Below are 21,087 nucleotides of genomic sequence, written 5' to 3'. Positions count from 1 at the left end.
AAGTGGTTCTTTTTAGTCATCTCGATATTTATTGTATTATCCCTTTGTTGTTGGACAGAGCCGAGTAACCCAAAAACTGGTCAGGAAGGCATGTTTGGAGTACAGTCAATAAACCATGGAAACGACCTTGCAAACGGTTTTCTAAAATTATCAGACTTGTAAAAACTTTTTTGGGACCATCGAGTCCGGCTGGACCGCCAGAGGTTATGTCCATCTCACTTGCCAAGGACACCAGCTAAGGCAAGTCCTCCCCCATCAGCTGCTAGTGATCTAACTTCTCTCCTTAATCTCCTCTCCACAAACATCCCCCATTCAATGGTCATCTCTTAATTATTAGCTTCCTGACCCCTCTGCATTCAGATTCCTCCCTACGGTAAATCCATCAACAGCACATAACACTTGATTTCGTCCTCTTTCTTCCTATTCTCTCTTCTCCTGGGTTCTGGGATACAGAATTCTTGCATTCATTTACATTTTATGATTATTCCATTATTACTACCCCTATTGCTGATAATTTTATTTGGGGGGAGGATACAAGCAGGGTTAAGTTACTTGCCTAGGGCCACATACCTAGTGTCAAGAGACTGAGGCTGGATTTGAATTTGAACTCGAGTCCTCCTGACTCCTGGACAAGTAGCTCTACCTACTGCATCATCTAGCAGCTCCTTTAAGGATATTTTTATTGCTATCTTACATTTTTCTATGTCCAAGTTTCCCTGCATCCCTTTTCTCACCCCGCTTCCAGAAAAATTATATGTAACAAAGAATATTATAGAAGGAAAAAGATTTATTTAATTAGCAAAAATATCTGATCATTGAAAGAATCTGAAAACAGATGTGAAGGTCCACAGCAATGGTCCTGCCACTTTTGAGGGTCTCTCTTATATGTTAAACCCTAATACTTATCATAATAGACATTTTGAGAGATTTGCGGTGGGGGGAGGGCGGGGAGGAGGGAGAGAACCAATGGGCTGCTCTCAGCTTAATGCCCTCCACCACATCAGCAGCACTTCTCATACTGCCATGATAAAGATTCCAGCTTAGGATTGGGTTTGGCCAGTTAACAACTCATTAGCCTAGCAGAGGCCAGTTAAGGCCGGACATGTCTGCTGACTCACTCTGTAACTACAGCCAGTCATTCCCTATCTCTAAAGGGGGGGAATGGGGTTCAGGATGTTGGCCACAGAAGTGATAAACAAAGACTGTGCAGATGGAGCTTCCCCCTCCAATAGCAGCCCTTTTCCCTTCAGGCAAGCTGGCCTGTTCTTTCCTACCTCAACTCCAGATCCGCTCTTAGGTCAGGACCAAGAGATCCTGGGGCTTCCTCTAGCACACATAGGACCAAACAAAGCTCAGCTTTGGAGGATGGATATCTTTACCATTCAAAATACAAAAATATCATTAAGGTAAAAAACATTAATATGTGGTGTCCAGCCGTCTAGAGGTTTCCAGATGGATCTTGGGAGGGTGGTCCTTGGACATCGCCCCCATATTGGGCTGGGGCATCTCCCTGCTGCAGAAGGGGGACCATCAAGGGAGGTCTCCCTCGGTACCCCCTGAGTCCTGGGCATCACAAACGCAATACACAGCAGCCTCCCTGCCCCACTTTTTTTTTTTCTTTTTATTAACAGAACATATGCATAAGTAATTTTTCAACATTGACCCTTGCCAAAACTTCTGTTCCAATCTTTCCCCTCCTTCCCTCCACCCCCTCCCCTAGATCTGCCTGTCCCACTTTTACCAAAAGGACATCTAGTGAGCACTTTACTTTGCAGGGAAAGACTGAGTCACACACAGAACCCAAGTTGGCTGTAGTCAAGACCAAGCTCTGACTCAAACAACAGTCTTCTCAAAAGAATCACAAAGTAGCAAGACACACTCCAAGGATGCTGGGATTACAAACGTGCCAGGCCCAAAAGCCAAGGGCCTTTCATCGAAATGATACTGGAAAATGCTGCCCTCTAACAGATACACCGGTTAAATCAACCAGTTAAAACAAAACCCCCAAACCCTATAATACCTCCCCCATTTCTATCTAAGAGCATCTGAGGAGATAGCCAAAAGCCCTCATCTTAGAATGCTGCTCCCTCCTGAATAAAATCTAAATGTGGTCTCTCTGCTGCAAGTCTCTTTTCCCAAACTTTTATAAGTTAGGTTATTAGAGAATTACTTCTCTCTCTCTTTCATTTCCTTTCCCAGAGTTTAGTGGGACATTCAAGATTGTCCTCTCTATGTAAATTAAGACAACTCTGAGATACCACTACACACCTGTCACATTGGTTAAGATGACAGGAAAAGATAGTGACGAATATGGGAGGGGATGTGGGAGAACTGGGGCACTGATATAATGTTGGTGGAGTTTTGAACGGATCCAAGCATTCTGGGGAGTAATCTGGAACTATGCCCAACGGGCTATCAAACTGTGCATACCATTTGACCCAGCAGTGTCTCTATTGGGCCTGTATCCCACAGAGAACATGAAAAAGGACCCATATGTGCAAAAATGTTTGTAGTAGCTTTTTTGTGGTGGCAAGAAACTGGAAACTGAGTGGATCAATTGGGGAATGGCTAAGTAAATTATGATATATGAATATTATGGAATATTATTGTTCTGTAAGAAACGACCAGCAGGATTATTTTAGGGAGGTCTGGGGAGACTTGCATGAACTGATGGTGGGATAAGCATGACCAGGAGATCATTATGCACAGCAAAAAACAAGATCATACATGATCAATTCTGATGGACGTGGCTCTCTTCAACAATGAGATGATTTAGGCCAGATCCGATGATCTTGTGATGGAGAGCACTGTGGAGACTGAGTGTGCATCACAACAAAGTATTTTCACCTTTTTTATTGCTGTTTGCTTGATTTTTTCCTCTCTCACTTTTTTTCTTTTTGATCTGATTTTTCTTGTACAGCATGATAACTGTGGAGATAAATATAAAGAGAAACTGCACGTTTAACATATTGCATTACTTGCAGTCTAGGGGAGGAAGTGGGGGGAGGGAAAAATTTGGAACACAAGGTTCTGCAATGGTGAATGTTGAAAACTATCATTGCACACACACACACACACACACATATAATATTAAAGCTTTTTATTTACAAAATATATGCATGGGTAATTTTTCAGCATTAACCCTTGCAAAACCTTCTGTTCCAAATTATCATCTCCTTCCCCCCACCCCCTCCCCTAGATAGCAGATAGTCCAATACATGTTAAATATGTTAAAACATATGTTAAGTCCAATATATGTATATATATTTATACAGTTATCTTGCTGCACAAGAAAAACAAAACCTGGAAAGAAAACAAAATTGCTGCATATATCTAAAAGTAAAACAAAACAAAAAACCCAAATAAATGAAATTGAAATAGAGAAAAGACTATCTTTTCAACTATTAATAGAACAAGAATCTCTCCAATCACAATCCTGACGTGTGGCTCTGCTTGGAGCCTTCACTGATAGGAGCCCAATGTCCTCGCCAAGGAGGTGCTCAGGAAAGCTCCATAGACTTGGCTAAGCTTAGGTTGATGATGGCCCCAAGCAGTGGTCTCCAAGCTTGCTGCTTCCACTGCCATCTTTCAGCAATAGTTGAGTCAGTTTCCTCTGAACTAGTTAAAAGATCCTGAGGAAGAGAGGAGAGGTTTCTCTGCCTGGGGGAGTTTTGACAAGGAGCTTGTGTCCTTCCTGTTACTCTGCCACCTTGACTCACCCTCAAACTGCATTTCCTATCTCTATACCTATGAGAGAAAGGTTTTCCTTCTTAATTGTCACAGGTGAGAACTCAAATGCTACCTTTATGAAGAACCATTTCTTCATTTTCTTTTTGTTTTTCTGTATACATCTATGTATATGTCATCCCCCTGTCCTGGAGAACATGGGCTTCTTGAAGGCCGGGACAGATCCATCATGGCCTTTGGCCTTCAGCACCCTGGCTAAGGGCACAAAGTCCATTTGAGTAGCTCAGGAAATTTTCTGAGGAAATAAATGAAATGACAGATCTTCAAAAATAAAGAAGAGACATCCAGCCATTCTGGAGAGCAATTTGGAACTATGCCCAAAAAGTTATCAAACTGTGCATCCCCTTTGATCCAGCAGTGTTTCTACTGGGCTTCTACCCCAAAGAGATACTAAAGAAGGGAAAGGGACCTGTATGTGCCAAAATGTTTGTGGCAGCCCTGTTTGTAGTGGCTAGAAGCTGGAAAATGAAAGGATGCCCATCAATTGGAGAATGGCTGAATAAATTGTCGCATATGAATGTCATGGAATATTATTGTTCTGTAAGAAATGACCAGCAGGATGAATACAGAGAGGCTTAGAGAGACTTACAGGAACTGATGCTGAGTGAAATGAGCAGGACCAGGAGATCATTATATACCTCAACAACGATACTGTTTGAGGATGTATTCTGATGGAAGTGGACCTCTTCGATAAAGAGAGCTAATTCAGTTTCAATTGATCAAGGATGGACAGAAGCAGCTATACCCAAAGAAAGAACACTGGGAAATGAATATAAACTGCTTGCATTTTTGTTTTTCTTCCCGGGTTATTTCTACCTTCTGAATCCAATTCTTCCTGTGCAACAAGAGAACTGTTCGGTTCTGCACACATATATTGTATCTAGGATATACTGCAACATATCTAACATATCTAGGATATATCTAACATATATCGGACTGCTTGCCATCTGGGGGAGGGGGTGAAGGGAGGGAGGGGGGAAAATCAGAACAGAAGTGAGTGCAAGGGATAATATTGTAAAAATTACCCTGGCATGGGTTCTGTCAATATAAAATTATTTTTAAAAAAAGAAAAAAAAAAAAAAGGTGAGAGGGTGTATCACTGTATGTGGTCATCAGGGATGGGTCTGACTATAACAGGATTACAATTAAATTGAGAAAGAAAATGTATCTCCTCTACTTGGATCTTGGCAGCAAGGCAGAAAATCAATCACTTTTTTCCTATTGTAAATGCAGAAATATCTTAGGTTATTAAAGGAAAAATTAAAACGGGGCTTTGGGACACAGAATTTGATCCAGAAATTTCATCTTCACTGTTATAAGGGGTGTGCGATAATGGATGTGGTCACTGGGCAATCAATACCAAGAGAAAAGCACCCAGTTAATGCCCCTTTCCAGGCCAGACCCCTGACGCATTTGGTAACAGGCTTCCATGAGGCAGCATCCAGGACAATTCTGGGAACCAGCTCTTCTATTAGCTAGAGCTGAATCTGGGAATTAGCTTCTCTCAGAACTGGCTAGAAACAAACTACTTTCCTTAAATAAGCACAGGCCCTCGTCAACCAGAAGGCAAACATTAAAAACCTGTGTGGCTTCCTGATGGGCAACTGATCTCTCAGTGATATGGACCCTGCTATATTTCACTGGGTAGCACTATATCAACCATCCATAGTCTAACATCCAAAGGGATGCCCACAGGTGGGAGAGTAATAAGCCAGACATTTTGCTGACAGCTGTAGAGCAAATGGATGGGGTTCACACACACTATTCAATCATTTAGTCGGGCATCTAACCAGAGAAAGAGTTTCTTGTGGCCTTTATCCAGGGGGAGATCTGTGAAATGGGTGCATTAGTCATTCTTTGACCTCGTATACTTATTCAGAGAACCTGGGAGAGTCAACTCTAATCAAGAGACCAGATACCACAAATAACGTGCCAGCCAATCGCCATCTCCCCCGGCCCCAGTGAGAAAGAAGGGGTGCAGTCATTAAATACTGAGGGCTAAGTAGCCCCCAGCCAAGAACTCCTGGCAAGAAACAAGCTTATCATCTGACCATAGACATACACTGGCTCCCGAGGTCTCTTGATGTGCACACATGCACATGTGCACACACATACATCCCAACCAAACCACATGATCCTATGACAGGACGATAAGTAGACAGGAAGCTGATGATGCTCCTAGCTCCTGAGTCAGACAGGCTTAGGCCCTGCTCCAGAGCCCACACCAACCATGTGAAACAACCCATCTCATTTCCTGCCACCCCAGAGGCTCTGCTCTCAGCAGGTCACTCTCTCTCATGCACCCCACTCCTTCACACACCAGGCCCCTTTCTACCACCTGACTTTTGTTTGCTCTCCCAGATGCAGAGGAAGTATCCTCCCTCCCTTATCCTTCCACCTTCCAGGGACAACTTCAATCCCACCCCACACCCCCTATAGTCTTCTCTGCCCGAGTGAGACTGAGCAGTGGGGGCAGTCAGAAGGCCTGGGATGAATACCAGTGTGAGCTGACAGTTCCAGGCCAAGCTTGAGGCCCTTCTCCCTTAATCCTTCTTTGCCCTAGAATCCATAAGCCTCCATGGTTTGGCGCTTCTCAAAATCACAGGCTCAAAACTGAGACAATCCAATCCACAGTTCAATAAAGATTTTCTTTAGAATAGGCTGACTGGGGGGTCTGAGGGACTAAAATAAGCTAAAGCTATTGCTGCACTAAAAATGTTTGTGGCGGCCCTTTTTGTAGCGGCAAGAAACTGGACACTGAGTGGATGCCCATCAGTGGAAGAATGGCTAAGTCATGGGATATGAAGGTTATGGAATATTGTGCTATAAGAAATGACCGGCAGAGTGATTTCAGAAAAGCCTGGAGAGACTTATAGGAACTGATGCTGAGTGAAATGAGCAGGACCAGGAGATCATTGTACATGACAATAACATATATTTTTACCATATTTAACATATATTGGATTACTTGCTGTCTGGGGGAGGGTGGGGGAAAGATTAAAAAAATAAAATTATTATTATTGTTAAAAAAAATTTTTTTTTTTTGCTTCACTTAAGTGAAACTACTTGCTTTATACTCCAAGCTTCTCGTAAGGTAAAATTGAGTGAAATCACCTTCCATGTTGAAAAAGCAAACAGCCTGCCCAGTCCAGGAGTGAATGAGCACTACCTCTGATTGCTAAGGACTAGTCAGGCCGCTCCGAGGCAGCAGGAGCACCCGATGAGCCTCGGCCAAACTGGACAGTACTGCTTCGGCACTCATGGGACGACCCCAAGAAAGTGGGCCCAAGATGGTACCATCATGGATTGATAAGACCCTAGAAAAGGGCATCTGCCAAAGGTGACCAGAACAGGGAGGATGGTCTGTTTCCTCTTCTGTACAACTCCATAATGTGTAATCACGCTACCGACTTCACCAGGTTGGTGTGAACAAAGTCCTTTGTCAATGGCCACCCATGGGCATAGCGAGCAAGCATCACGCTCAGGCAGAGGCCACTTCCAGTAACCTCTAAAGCCACAAGGTTTCACCTACAAAGACTACCCAGCTTTCCCATTTACCTCCATTCTCTTCCTACACAGTACTGATCAGTCCCAGTTACTGTGGGTCTCTAGAAATCAAAAACATCACCCTTGTGAACGATAATGCACCCAAAGTCAGGACAAAATCCACGACTGGTCTCTGTTGGTAGGATTCCGAGTCTACTCAAGAGACAGACACTCACTCGAACAACCACATGTAAGGAAAGGAGCCCAGGGGAACTCTAAGCCATATCGGAGCGAACAAGAAGAGTCTCACCTCCCAGAAGCTATCACTGGAAACTTCTACGCCAACAGAATCATCATACGTGACAGACATTTCTTCAAAAGCCAAGGAAAAAGTCCCAAAGGCTGAGGTTTGGAATCACAGGTGCTAGGTGTTCAATTCTAAAAAAGAAAAAGAAAAAAAATGAGTTTGTGGGTGTATAGATATATATTTTTGGTTTTAAACCCAACTTCACATATAATTCCCATTTCCCAGCCTAGGTTTCTTCTAGATTCAACTGGAGCTTGTTCCCTTGCAGGGAGGGGAAAAGAGAGAAGACAAAAAAGTAATAAATACCATATTTGCCCTATCAGCAATAAAGTAAATTTTACTGTTCCAATATTTTCCTGGAAAACACCAAAGACTTTCTGAAGAACTATGGTACTCAAACCTAATTCACAGAGAATGGATGAACCCTTCAAATTCTGCTCAGACTGTGTGACTCTGGTCAAGTCACTTAACCCCAATTGCCTCAGGGGAGGAAAAATTCTACTCAGAGACAGATTCATGTGGATGAACGGCCTTTCAGAACGTAGTGGCTCCTTTCTCCTTGCCTGTCCTTGAGTGCAGAGAGAGATTTCAAAGACCCCACCTGTGGCTGCAAAACTCTGATTCTGAGGAGGGGCTCTCTACATTCAGGCTCCATGGGACCTGAAGGTAGAGCAGTATCTGGACTGGGGAAGCCCTGGCTAACAAGGAGACCAACGACTACTCCTCCCACATGAGGCTCCATTTTTCTCCACAAGCAAGACTGATGCAGGAAAAAAAGATGTCAATGAATCAATGAAAAACTCATTGATTCAGATTTTAAAACCAGTGAAGCACTTTTGAATATAAAGAGGTTAAGGAAATGTTTTTCCCATAAAGCACACATAGATGAGGTCCACCAAAGCCACGAAGCTTTGCCAGCTGGGTGTCCGGATCACACAGGGAAGCACCAGGCTGTTGATGGAGGGACCCCGGCCCAGGAGGGGCTGCAGCATTTAACTGGCACTCTTAGGACCATAAGAGCAGGCCCTGAAAGGGTGACCTGTGGGGCTGCGTTTGCAATACTCTGGCAGGATGGCCCTACAATGGACACCATTTCCTGCCCTGTGGCTTACAAGAGTCTCCTCACCTCCACCTTCCAAGCAGATTTCAAATTGAAAAGCTTCCGTCTCAATTCCTCAGCCACCAATGGCCTTCCCTTTGACGTGACCTTTTGCTTCCTCGGTACCCATCTTTGTACTTCTCTATTTGTTCACCTCGAGCTCCCAGGGAGCGGGGAGCAGACCTGCCTTCTCTAGCTCCCTGGTAGTCCCCAGCACAGCGCCTGCTCCACTGCTAAGTGCTTGGCTTAAGGAACGCTTACTGACTGAATGACACCACTTAGTAATAGAAAGACTACTCTATGATTAATCCATCACAAGCATTTCTTAACTGCATGAAGACAGAAATACAAAAGAGAAGCTTTCTCTGTCTGCCCTCAGGAAATTTCTATTCCACCGGGAGAACATGACATACTCACAGCTCGTCAAATACAGGACATATATTGGAAGTTCATTCCAGGAAATGGGGAAAGCCCACGAATGCCAGAGGAGTTCTTATTTCACAACAGAAGCCACAGGAAGCCTCTAAAGGTTCTGGAGGAGAGTGACCTTGTCAGACAGACAAAAGGGACCGTCAATTTGGCAATTACATGTCAGAGAAGAGGCTATTGTCACAGGCCAGGAGAGAGGTTCCTGGCCAGGGATAGTTGTGGTACATCAGTAGAGAGAAAGGGAGGGAGAGAAGAGACGGGAAGGAGATGGAACTGACTAGTTACTGGAGTGATAGTGACAGTGAAGAGCAGGGGGAAAACCAGGGGCAGTGCAGGAATGGCAATGTCTTCAGCAGAAACTGGGCAGTGAGAAAGAGGGAGGGGCTTCAGGGGGAAGCCAATGAGTCCCATTTCAGATACCACAAGTTCAAGCTGCCCAAGGGACATCCAGGTGGAAATGTACAGTAAGAAGCCAAAGATGGGGCACGTGGGACTCAGCGTCATCTGCAAAGAGATGAGAGAAAAGAGGAAAGAGACAAGAGAGTCTCACTGAATCAGGGTTGCTGATGAGAGAGATGATCCAGGACGAGAGGCAGCGTGGGGAGAGAAGGAGAGAGGGAATGGGCCTGGGCCTTCCCTTCCAGGCTGTGGTAGAGTTGAGAAGAATAGGGCCAACAGGCTTTTTAAAGCCGAGCTATTTCTACATTCACAGAAGGTATAAATAGCTACAGTTGCATGGTTACAATAAATACAATGCTTCCTAATGGCAACTGCTCTTAACGAGAATATTTCACAAAAGCTCAGATTACAAAAGTGGTAAAGACAAAAGGAAGTATGGGGAATATTAGCTAGAGGTGCGACAAAACCAAACAGAGCAGCATGGTTTGCTCGATGGCATTTACACAGAAAATATCTCAGCTGCTTTTTTCTGGGCAAGTCCTATGTATTGGTCAGCGCCACTCCCAAGTTCAATCCAATGGTCTGTCACCGGATCCAAGTAGAAACATAAAAAGAAATGTTTAATAACAACCAACTATGAAGAGAATCAGCTGAGAGCTCCTATTTCTACCATGTTATTGAGCCAGTAGCGTCTCGTGTCAATTCTGTGGAAAATACAGGGAGAGAGCCCGGCCAATGGTACAACCAGGTGGATGTGAAAGTAGATCAATAGTGAGATCCCAAAAGGAGCAGGGAATGGCTTCGCATCAACCACAGGGTCATGAGTAGAGCACCTAGCATTGGCCCTGTCCTATTTTTGATATTCTGAACAGTGACTGGAATAAAAGCATAAATGCCATTTCTGATGATTATGACCTGGGCAAACTATGCAAGTCACAGCAGATCTCTGGGAGGCTCAGTTTCCTCAGATGTAAAACATAGCAATGGGTCTAGATGACCCCTGAGGTTGCTTCTAGCCCTCGCTCTGACCCTCTGAACAACATACTTATCAGATTTACAAATGACATCCAGCTGGGAACAAAACACACCAGGTGACAGGTCAGGAACACGGGCGAAACATCCTGTTCCATTAGAGGCCAACGATAAGGGGGTTTCTCCTTGGGGAGGGCACAAAGTTCCTTGTCCACCCTTGCTTTCTACCAATGATTTTGAGACACCAAGCTCACCCACAGTAGGTGTAACTGCAAGCAACTAGTCTCAGCCCTGATTCCCAAAGCCCGTGAGCCAATGGAGGGGGACTGCCATGGAACTCCTGTTGGCTTGAGGCAAATGTGCCAGGTTCTTTGGATATACTCTCTGGGAAAGATCATGCTGACAGCAAGTAGGGAGGGATGCCTTAATCACTCTTTAATTAAGCACAGAAAGTCCAGAGGCAGACAGGGCTGTTCTAGGATGGTGGATGGAAGCAGACAGTGGGGGAAAAAGGGAAGGGAGAACAACACTGAGAATCACTGATGAAATCAGAGGGGGGACTTGGGCAGAAGGGCAGGGTATTAGGGTCTCATTTTATAGGGTTCTAGTGGGAGGGGATAGAGTCTTATTTACCTTAAGTTTAGTTCCTTAACTAACATCATCTCAATCAGTGCCACTTGCTTAATTTATATAACATTTTGTTGGTTTTACTGGTTATGTCTGGAAATGATTGGCAGACCGAAGGGGGTCATTACACCGGAGCCTACCTGGTTTCTCTTACTTTAGCAGTTTCCATATGGGACCTCAGTTAATTTATGAGGCCATTTGCAAATGACCTCTACATTCCTCTTTACATGCTTACTTTCTATTATTGTTACCTTACATTGTCTACATGTATACTTACTTGTTGCCACACTAACTAGTTAAAATACAATATTATTTATATATACAATATATATACAATTTATATTTACAATATTATTTATATATATATATAAAATATATATTTAAGATGACATTTATTAGGGACAAATATAAAGTCATACATATTTGGGTTCAAAAACTCAATTTCAAATACAAGATAGGAAAGACTCAGCAAGAGTTCTGTGGATTTTATGGGACAGCAAGTTCAATGAGTCAGTAGTGATGGCCCCCAAAGCTAATGTTATCTGAGCACAAAGGGCCAGATTTATTAAGAAAACAGTCCCACTTCTGCCCAGCTCATAGATACATAGATCTGAGCTGGAACAAACCTCTGAGGTCATTTAATCCATCTCTTCATTTTACTGATGAAGCAACTGAGGCCCAGAGAAATGAAATGATTTGCTGAAAGAGCCACAGGTTATAAAGGGGAAGAGATTTGATTGGATTCTAGTTCTAGCATTCTTCTTTAAATCCAGAAAACTAGATTTGAATTCTGGATGCTGAATATTATAAAGGACAGCAAAAAGCTTGAGGAAAAAAGGAATAAAGTAAAGCTTCAAGCTTAAGCTATGAAATGCCAAGACTACATGGTACAGGAGGACTGGCTAATGGCAATGGGACAGTTAACATGGAGAAGAGAGCTTTTGAGGGAGTGGGTGGTATATAGAGTGTAAGCATAGCACTAGGGAGTGCTACAATGGAGAGAACACTGGGCCTGGAGTCAAATTTGACCTCAGACACTTACCAGCTGTGTAATCCTGTACTATACTATAAATATATATTATGTCAACTATAAAATGAGATAATAAATAATACTTCCCTCCCAGAGTGCTTCCAGGATCAAATGAGATAATATTTGTAAAACAGAGTGCCTGGCATATAGTAGGTGCTTAATAATAAATGCTTATTCCATCAACCCACTTACTTTCCTATTAGACAGAAGGAGAACAGAATGGAGGATAGTCTTAGAAACAAGAAAACGTTGAAAGAAACAAACTTAGGCTTAATAAAGGGGTAAAAACTAATAGCTAACATAACTTGTGGCTTAGTTTTCCAATCCCTTCCAGTAACCAGAGTCCTGCCTTAATCACAAAGGTCGGAAGAGTTAGAAAGAGCTATAAATATAAACACAGCAGAAGGCCAAACCTCAGCCTAAAGGGGTAACCATATTCCTCATAGCTTGTTAGGAGAGGACTTGGGGATTAGCCTGAACCCCGAAAATCTTATTCTACTCACGGGAAGCCGTCAGGACCGGGCTGAACCCCAATATCAGGTGAGGAGCGGCATCAGGAAGATCTTCAAGCAGGAATCTGTTTAATCAAAGCAGCCTTCCACCTTATATACCCTATAACCATGGAGTAGTGCGCATGCACCAACTTATTAGGGACAGGTGTTTCCTACTTTAGTATAATTCTGCTTTAAGTAAGCACAGGTGGTCACACCTCCTGACTTCAGCAGGGTTCCTTCCAGTACTGGAGGATCTTATACTTCGCCTGGGGTCCCCCACTATCTGTGGCCCTCAATAATAGCTGAAATAACTGGTTAGACCCAGAAATTTTTGTCTAAGATAAATGTCCAAAAACCACAGAAGAGGGCAGATCACATGGACCTTGCTTGGTTAAGCTAAGGAGCATTTATTAAGCACTTACTGAGTTCTTGGCACATAATGCTAAAAGCTGAGGATCAAAAGAAAGGCAAAAAGACATCTCCAGAAGCTCATAGTCTAATGGAGGAAATAAATTGAAAACTATTATGTTCAGTTAAAATCTAAATAGGATAAATTAGAGGTGACCCCCAGAATCAAGGATTTGGAAAAGCCTCTTGTAGAAAGTGAGAATCGGGAGAAGCCAGGAGTGCCAGATGGAGTGCAATGCAGTCAAGGGGGACATCGAGAGAAAATGCATGGAGGCTAGAGATGGGGGGTCTTGCACAAGGAACAGCCCAAAGGTTGTTGTCATTGGATTGTGGAACAGGGTGGGGGTGCTATAGGGCAGGACAGGGAATAAGATAGAAACAGACTGGCAAGATGGGAGAGGGCCAGCTTTGAGCCAAACAGAGGATTTTATATTTGCTCACTGGGGAGTGACAGGAAGCAACTGGAGTTTATTGAAGAGAGGTGAGAAGAGATGACGAGGTCAGACTGGGTTTTGGGAAGATCGCTTTGGCAACAGAGAAGATGGGCTGGTAAGGGGTGCCTGGCAGAGCCATCAGGAGGCTGCCATAATAATTCAAACCTGAGATGATGAAGGCCCATGGGGAGGAGGGAAAGGAGAAAATTGGGTGGGGGGAGAAGGATCAGAGGGGAAGAGTGGTCCAAACTATTGCTCTTAGGCTTAAAATAACCTAATGGTAATGAAGTGTTACAAATGACAGTTCCCTCCACAATCCCCTTTGCTTTATATAATTGGCTCTGATTCGCTTTATAATACTTCTTTGGGATAGAAAATGAAACATCACGTCAAGTTTTCTGATGGAGAAACAGACTTCTCTAAAAACTGAGATTCAGAAAGCCTTCTCTGGGCTATATAGCAGCTTAATTGGATGTGCCATGCAGTGAACAGCAGTCTCCTGCTGCCTACAGAAGGGGAGCACCCTGAAGGGTCTTTTTTGGGGCCAAGGACTCGATCTCAAGAACCTGAGACCGACGTAGAAGCCTTCGCCAAGAACAACATCCTCCATTCCAAAAGACTGGCCCCATCATTGGCGTCTCTCTCTGATTCCTCATAAAAGTTGAATGATAAAAAGTTCAAAGCTTAAGTTCTTTTCCTTGGCACAAGAAGCATAAATAGTCTCTTCTCAATAATGATTTCACCCAGACCTGATTTGTGAACTTCAAGAATAACTCAGTTATTATTAAACATTTATGACATGGACAGTTCCAACCACGCCACGTATCTGCTCCAAAAATGGCAGAGGCTCTCTGGTCCCTTGATACACCCTGCAGGCCCTCTGCAGCCCATCTATTTCCAAGCCCAGATTTCCCACGACTCTCATGCATGTCTTCTACACTGGACCAAATTACTGAGATTATTGTGCTGAGTCCAGCCTGCCCTCTTCCATCTCCACAAAAGCGGGCTGTCCCTTGGCAGCCTATTTTGTCTTCCACATTGGCACCTCTTCTAACTCCATCCCTCATTCAAGTCCCAGATCAGGTACCATTTCTTCTGTGAAGACTTCTCTGATCATCCTCCCAAGGGAATATAACTTGTTCCCACCCCAACCTCCCCTTCCACCCCACTGGTCCATTCTATTTTCCATTCTATTTATCTGTGTACATATCACCTTCCCCACCTTTGTCTGAAGGCTATTTGATGCAAATACCATCTGCCATTTTTACATCTTTTAATCCCCAGGGCCTCTCATGGGGCCTAGTATGAGGAGACATGAATAAATGGTAACAGTCCAAGCAGAGCATCAGAACCCTTCTAGAACACCAGCTGAGGCAACAAGAAAGGTTCAGGTCTGAATCAGATTCAAAAACTAGATTATTTCGAAGGCTCAAAGTGTCACCAGAGAGGCACAGGATGCCATGGAAACCCAGAGGAAGAGGAGGAAATCACGTTCTCTCACAGTGAAGAAGGACTTTAAGAATGAGCCAGACTCTTAATGAGGCCTTGGCAGAAAGCATCGTTTAAGTAAAGGCACAGAGGAAGTAAGGTACCCAGCAAGATACAGGAAAGAGTCCGTGCAATTGAGCTGAAATGGAAAACTCGAGGAGCAATGAGCCAAGGAAGGCTGAAACCAGAGTACTAGAGGTCCTGCAATGACATTCGGGGCCTTTACACTGAGCAAGGAGGAAGCAGTGGAAAACATTTCACTGAGAAGTGACAGGATCAAAGCTGTATCTCCGGGGATTTGCTTGGTGACCACATGTGGCACACATAGACACACATGCAACTAATTGAAAGGAAGGAGGTGACAGTTGAACGGCTACTAGATTCCTGGCAAAGGCACCAGACTTTGCAAGAAGAGATGTCAGCTGTCTCTCAGCCAGCGCCGCAAAGGAGTGATTAATGGACCAACTTCAAGGTGGCAACATTTCCAGTGGATCTACCCAACGACTGGTCCTTAGTTCTATGCTGCGTGACATTTTTATTAATGATCTTGAAACCACAAATGACATGTTTACCGAATTTTCAAGTGACACAAAGTCGTGAGAGATAGAAAGTACTCTTTAAAGGCTTTAAAGTCAGAGATAGAGGAAGGTAAGCAGATAGAGATGGATGGATGGATGGATGGATGGATGACAGGTAGAGAGATACAGAATTATCACTATCCAGCTCAAAGCTAATAATCGCCACAGCTAAAACAAAGGACAACAAAAGATATTCTGACAGTTGGAAATGAAGAAAAATCAGAACAATTAGGCAACCATCCAAAGAGTGGGGGTGGCCCAGTGAGGAAGTGTTTCTACACGGGGGTTTTAATTGCAAGCTTGCTCTAGCTCTGCAGAGGTGACTTGGTGACTCCCAAAGCTACCTTGATCCTCAGTCATTTTCATAAACCAGCGTCCAGTGCTATTCTTAGCCTGGCTCCACAGTAAGCAACAGGGAGAAACCTTGCTCTTCCACTTGGCGTCACAGACAGAAGCCCAAACAATTGGGCTATCCTTCCTGGATAGTATTTTTATTTTATTTAAATTTGTTTTTCGGTTGCCAATCCTCTCTCGGCTGTGCCCCCAAATCCCTGTCAATCTATAGCCTGATCAACCACCTACAACTCTGTTGGGAGGTGCTACCCTCTTCACTATAAAGGAAAATTTGTCTACCATTGCCATGGCCTATAAACAGGGAGAAAGAGGGTCTTGCTACTAATGGTAATCATTTATCCTCAGACACAGACGATCCAGATGGGTCTGGGGGTCCCTCCTAATTCTTCAATTCTCTCTGTTTTAAAGATGGGATAGATTTATCACAATAACATCCCTCCTGAAGATGAGATTGCCCTTCATTGTAGTTACTTTCAAGATAGAGATAAGTTAATGATAGAGATGTTGTCAGCAGGGCCTGGAAACAAAGGAAATCTCCAGCTTAGTCCTTCTACCCAAGCAAACACGTTTGCTTGGGCTCTGGGCCAAAGGGGATTACCAAAGAGAACATGAAGGGATGGTTCTTCTCCATGATGAGCAGTTAAGAGTCGTTCTGTGAAGGCAAGGTATTTGTCTTGGAGCAAAGAACTGGATCAAAGGGTGACTAACCCCTACGTCATAGCACACTTGATCTTGTGAGATTTAGGGGATCATAAGATACTGGGGCTAAAAAGAGCCTTAGATTATCTAGTTCAAGGCCCTGAGGTTACAAACAAGGACAAATGACTGGTACAAGGTCACATAGTGATTTAATGACAGAGCTAAGACCAGAAGCCAGCCCTGTCCCATCCCCCCGGCCCCACACTCCTCACCTCCTCTGTTCTTCAATAGAAAAGGAAGCTCTCTCAGCTCAGAGGAGTCAGAAGGAATAAACCCAAAGGTCTAAGTGATTTAGAGACCCATAGTGCCTCTCCTTAGTGCCAGGATGAGGCTCTCAGGCTCAAAGGAAAAGGACCAACTTGCTCACATTATAGATCGAGGAAAAGGGTCCAACAGGACAAGCAGTTCAGCCCAGCCGCAACAGAGAAGGGGCAGAGAAGCGGATCCCAACTGGATTCCTCTCATTTCACAGCACAGCCTCTCCCGACCCCTCAATCCAAGTCCTTGCCACGGTGCACTGAGCTGCCTGTGGGGAAGCATTTGGGTCAGCACAGTCCAACTACAGGAAGGCAAGCGCTTTGGCAGGGAAATACAATGGGCCGTCAACTGGGCAATGTTGAATAAGTGATGGTATATGAAAGTAAGGGATTGTTATTGTTCTATTAAAAAATGATCAACTGGCTGATTTTAGAAAGGCCTGAAAAGACTGACATGAACTGATGCTGAGCAAAACAAGCAGAACCAGGAATATATCGTACACCATAACAGCAGGATTGTGAGATGATCAACTATGACAGACTTGGTTCCTCTCGGGGGTTCAGTGATCCAAGGCGATCCCAATAGACATCTGCATCCAGAAAACTATGGAGACTAATGGAAGTCAATACTCACTATGTGTCCTTTTTTTTTTTCTTTTTCTTCTTTTTTTTTTTCTTGTAGTAGTTCTCTTTTCTCTTTTGTTATGATTGTTCTCTCCCAACATGATTCATAAGGAAATGTGTTTTATTAAAAAAAAAAATTGAATGTACATGACCAGAAAAAAAACAACCTTAAAAATAAATAAATGAATTCAATAGGCATCTGGATGGTCAAGGGGGAGTTTGAAAAACTTTCTGTGTGCTATTGTGCTATTGTCTATCTCAAGGCTTTGAAGCTCTCTCTACTCTGAATGATGTGACATCACCAAATCAAAACTGAAATCCATGCACTGACTTCCTGAATTAAAAATCACTCCTTATCCAAAGTTCTATCCAGTGAAGCATCCTTTATTGTTCTTTAGGCAGATCTCTTCTCTACCCCTCAGGTGGTCTCTATCTAAGCTAGAAGCCAAGAAAAGAATTGTAATCTTGGCGTCATCAGCCCTTCACAATGGGCTTCCTTGAATTCTCTTTCATTCATTCACCCAGATGATTACACAGGTGGTACACGCGAGGACCTATGCATATTGACGTATGCTGGAGGAGAAGGAAAATCAGGGACCACCTCCAAGATAGTGGGATTTCCTTTTAGAAACAACACCATTTCTGACAAGGAGTGCCGAATGATGATTTGTAGAATCCCGAGACCCCTTACAGATCAGATCTATGCACCAAGACAAGCCAGTCAATATTTGTTAAATGAGATTTTATGACATCCTTAGGTCTTATCCTAGGTGCTGGGGGACTAGGGGTACACAAAAATAAAACACCATCTAAACCTTGACTCCAGGGAGCTCACAATCTAACAAGGAGAGAAGCAAAGAATAGGATACATGGTTTAATTTGATTTGGGCCAAGGAAAAATCCAAAGATTGTAGCAAGACGTGAGGCAAGAGCATCAAGCAGGGAGGTATAGGGGGAGAATAAGGAAAGGCTTTGTACAATAAGTACATGGTGCCTCAGCTGGGGCATAAAGGACAGGGACGATTCTGACAGAGATGAAGAGGAAGTCCATTCTTGATCCGAAGGCCATCATCTCCAAATGTATTAAGATAGGAAAGGGCAGGTCAAGCCTAGAGGACCCAGTTTGCACAGTCTGGCCAGAAGGAAGACTTCATGAATAGAGGAAGGCTTAGAAAGTGGAGACTTTATCCAGAGATAAAAAATCCCAGGAGCCCCACTCTTTATTTTATCATGAACAAAATTGAAAGATTTGTTCTGTAACAGGAATGCCCAATAGGGGGCAGTTTGGGAGAATAAGAGATGAAAGCAGGGAGAGAGGTAGGGAAATGACTGTCACAGATGGCATGAGACTAAATGAGGGCCTACAGGGAAAGGAAGACCTGGACAAAGAAAGAAAACGACAGGCAGGAGGAGGCCCGTGGAAGAAAGGTGAGAGCACTTGGCAATGGATGTAGGAGGTAAAAGTTGGGGAAAGCCGACCCCATGGTTTCCTACTTGGATGGAAGACAAAGAGAGCCAGGGATGCTCACAGAAATGAAGGAAGGCAAGGCTGCTGAGCACAAGGCGGGCCTTCTGTTGCCTTCTGTGGAGTTTGAGGAAGATGTGGAGACCCCCATGGAGATGGGCACAGGTGGTTAGGAAAGTGCAACCGGAGCTGAGAGAAAAAATGCCCAGGGAACCCAGAGAACAGAAGAGAAGCAAGGACGAAGGCTGCCCAGGGGAAGAGGAAGCAGAACCGACATAATGACCCAAGCACAAGAAGCACCAGAGGGCACCAGTGTCCTAGAAACTAGAGACAGAAAGAATAATCCAATTAAAGGGGAGGTCAAAGTCAACACGGTTAAAAGCCACGTATACACCCAGAATTAGGAGTCACTGGTGGCTTTGTTCCGAGAGGGACAGGGAAGCACAGAAGTGGTGACGGAGGGAGACTGGTCACCGTAGGCATTTTTGGTCACCCTCTAAGGATGAGCAGGAAAGACGGCCTACGTGACCACTGACCAGCAAAGTGCAAAGAAAGCAGTGATATTTCCTTGGAATCAGATTTCCTAAATGTCTAGCACAGGTCTCCAGGCACAGAGCAGTTTATGGTGCAAGGATACCGATAAGCAGGTGATTGCTCTTATCTCCCAGATGGGAACCAATGGGAGAGCAGGGAAAGAAGCAGGCATTCCTCAGACCAAATGAGCCCTGGCATGACCTTGCTGTAACATTAGGGCTGCAGAGCACGAAGAAAAAAGAAAGTCTAGAGCCCTAAATGATCTGTACCTGTGCCAGATACTGTTCTAAGAGCTCCAAGAATCTCCCCATGTTGATGAGAGATGCAATATGCAAACAATTACGTACAACAGGGCAGCTGGTGGTATAGTGGGTAGAGCACTGGGTCTGGAGTCAGGAAAACAAAGGGTTCAAATTCAGCTTCCTAGCTGTGTGAACCTGGGCAAGTCACTTAGCCCTGCCAGCCTCAGTTTCCTAGCATAGAAAATGAGCTAGAGAAGGGAATGGCAAACCACTTCGAGATCTTTATCAAGAAAATCCCAAATGACGTCACAGAAAGTAAGAGATGACTGAAAAATGGCTGAACAACAAATTTACAAACCAGACGAGATAAACAGGAGATAATCTCATAGGGAAGGTGCTGTCACTAAGGGAAGACAGAAAGGATTCTTCAAGAAAGTGAGATTTTAGCAGGGTCTTGTCAGGAGGAAGAGAACTTCAGACATGGAAGAGGGCCAGCAAAAATGCCTGGCTCAGCCCGGTAGTATGTGTGAGGGATGGTAGAGAGGTCTGCGCCCTTGGATCACAGAGGACAATGGGAGGCCTAAGCTGGAGAGGTAGGGAGGGGCCGGGTCCTAAAGGGAGTTAGAAGCCAGCCAGGATTGTATATCTGATCCTGGTGGCCCTGGAGCTTACTGGTGGGGTGGGGGAATGACACATGGTCAGGCCTGGGCTTTCAGGGGGGAGACCAACCGGCAAACTATTGTCAGACTCCATGGGGCAGGTCATGGGACAGAAGGGACAGATACGCCGAACAGAGAACCAACAGTAGTAGATCCATTTCACAGCCATGAAGGAGGGAAAAATCTTGACCAAACACAGGACAGAGAGGAGTGAAAAGCATCTATATAAACAAAAATCAATGCAGGAAAAAATCTGAAGTCAAACAGTTAAGGGGGAAAATTTTTGCAGCAAGTTGCTCTGCAAAAGGTCAAGCTGTTCAGAGAACGATTCAAATATTGAAGAAGCAGAGCGATTCCCCATGTGAGAAAGCATTCCCAAGGGAAGGGTCCAAATTTTCAAAGCCATATAATAATGGGCGACGCCAAATACTAATAGAGCCAATCAGAGCAGCTGTGAGTCTTACATCCATAAGAGGAAGAGGTGACAGAAAATGAAAGTGACAATGGCTGGAGATGTAGGGGAGAACAAGCACACTAATGCATCACTGGAAGAGCTGTGAATGGTGTGGCCACTCTGGAGTTATACCCTCTGAAGGGCACTCAATGGGGCCCAAGCTCTGTGGGCCTACTTCCAGAGAGATCCAAGACAAGAAAAAAGTCTCCTTTGTACAAGAAATATCAGGAATGGTACTTTACTCTGTAATAAATAACTGGAAAATAAAGGAGGGGGGAAAAGCTGAACGAGCAGCTGAATG

The 21,087-nt window shown here is 44.1% G+C and overlaps 1 protein-coding gene across 5 annotated transcripts in view; it reads right to left on the bottom strand.

The window, feature by feature from the left end:
- Positions 1-21,087, bottom strand: part of PACSIN2 (protein kinase C and casein kinase substrate in neurons 2) — a 145,290-nt gene that overhangs the window by 35,017 nt on the left and 89,186 nt on the right. For 4 of the 5 annotated variants that reach the window (XM_051962259.1, XM_051962261.1, XM_051962263.1 and 1 more), the window contains one exon: positions 7,544-7,671. In XM_051962259.1, the coding sequence (XP_051818219.1) occupies positions 7,544-7,603 (60 nt within the window). In that variant the 5' untranslated portion in view covers positions 7,604-7,671. Of the gene's footprint in view, positions 1-7,543; positions 7,672-12,599; positions 12,673-21,087 lie in introns of those variants that run through there. The other variant, XM_051962262.1, reaches the window with a different exon arrangement.

This window comes from Antechinus flavipes, chromosome 5, assembly GCF_016432865.1.
Source record: "Antechinus flavipes isolate AdamAnt ecotype Samford, QLD, Australia chromosome 5, AdamAnt_v2, whole genome shotgun sequence".
NCBI classification, from domain to species: domain Eukaryota; kingdom Metazoa; phylum Chordata; class Mammalia; order Dasyuromorphia; family Dasyuridae; genus Antechinus; species Antechinus flavipes.
This window is presented reverse-complemented; position numbering and strand designations above follow the sequence as displayed.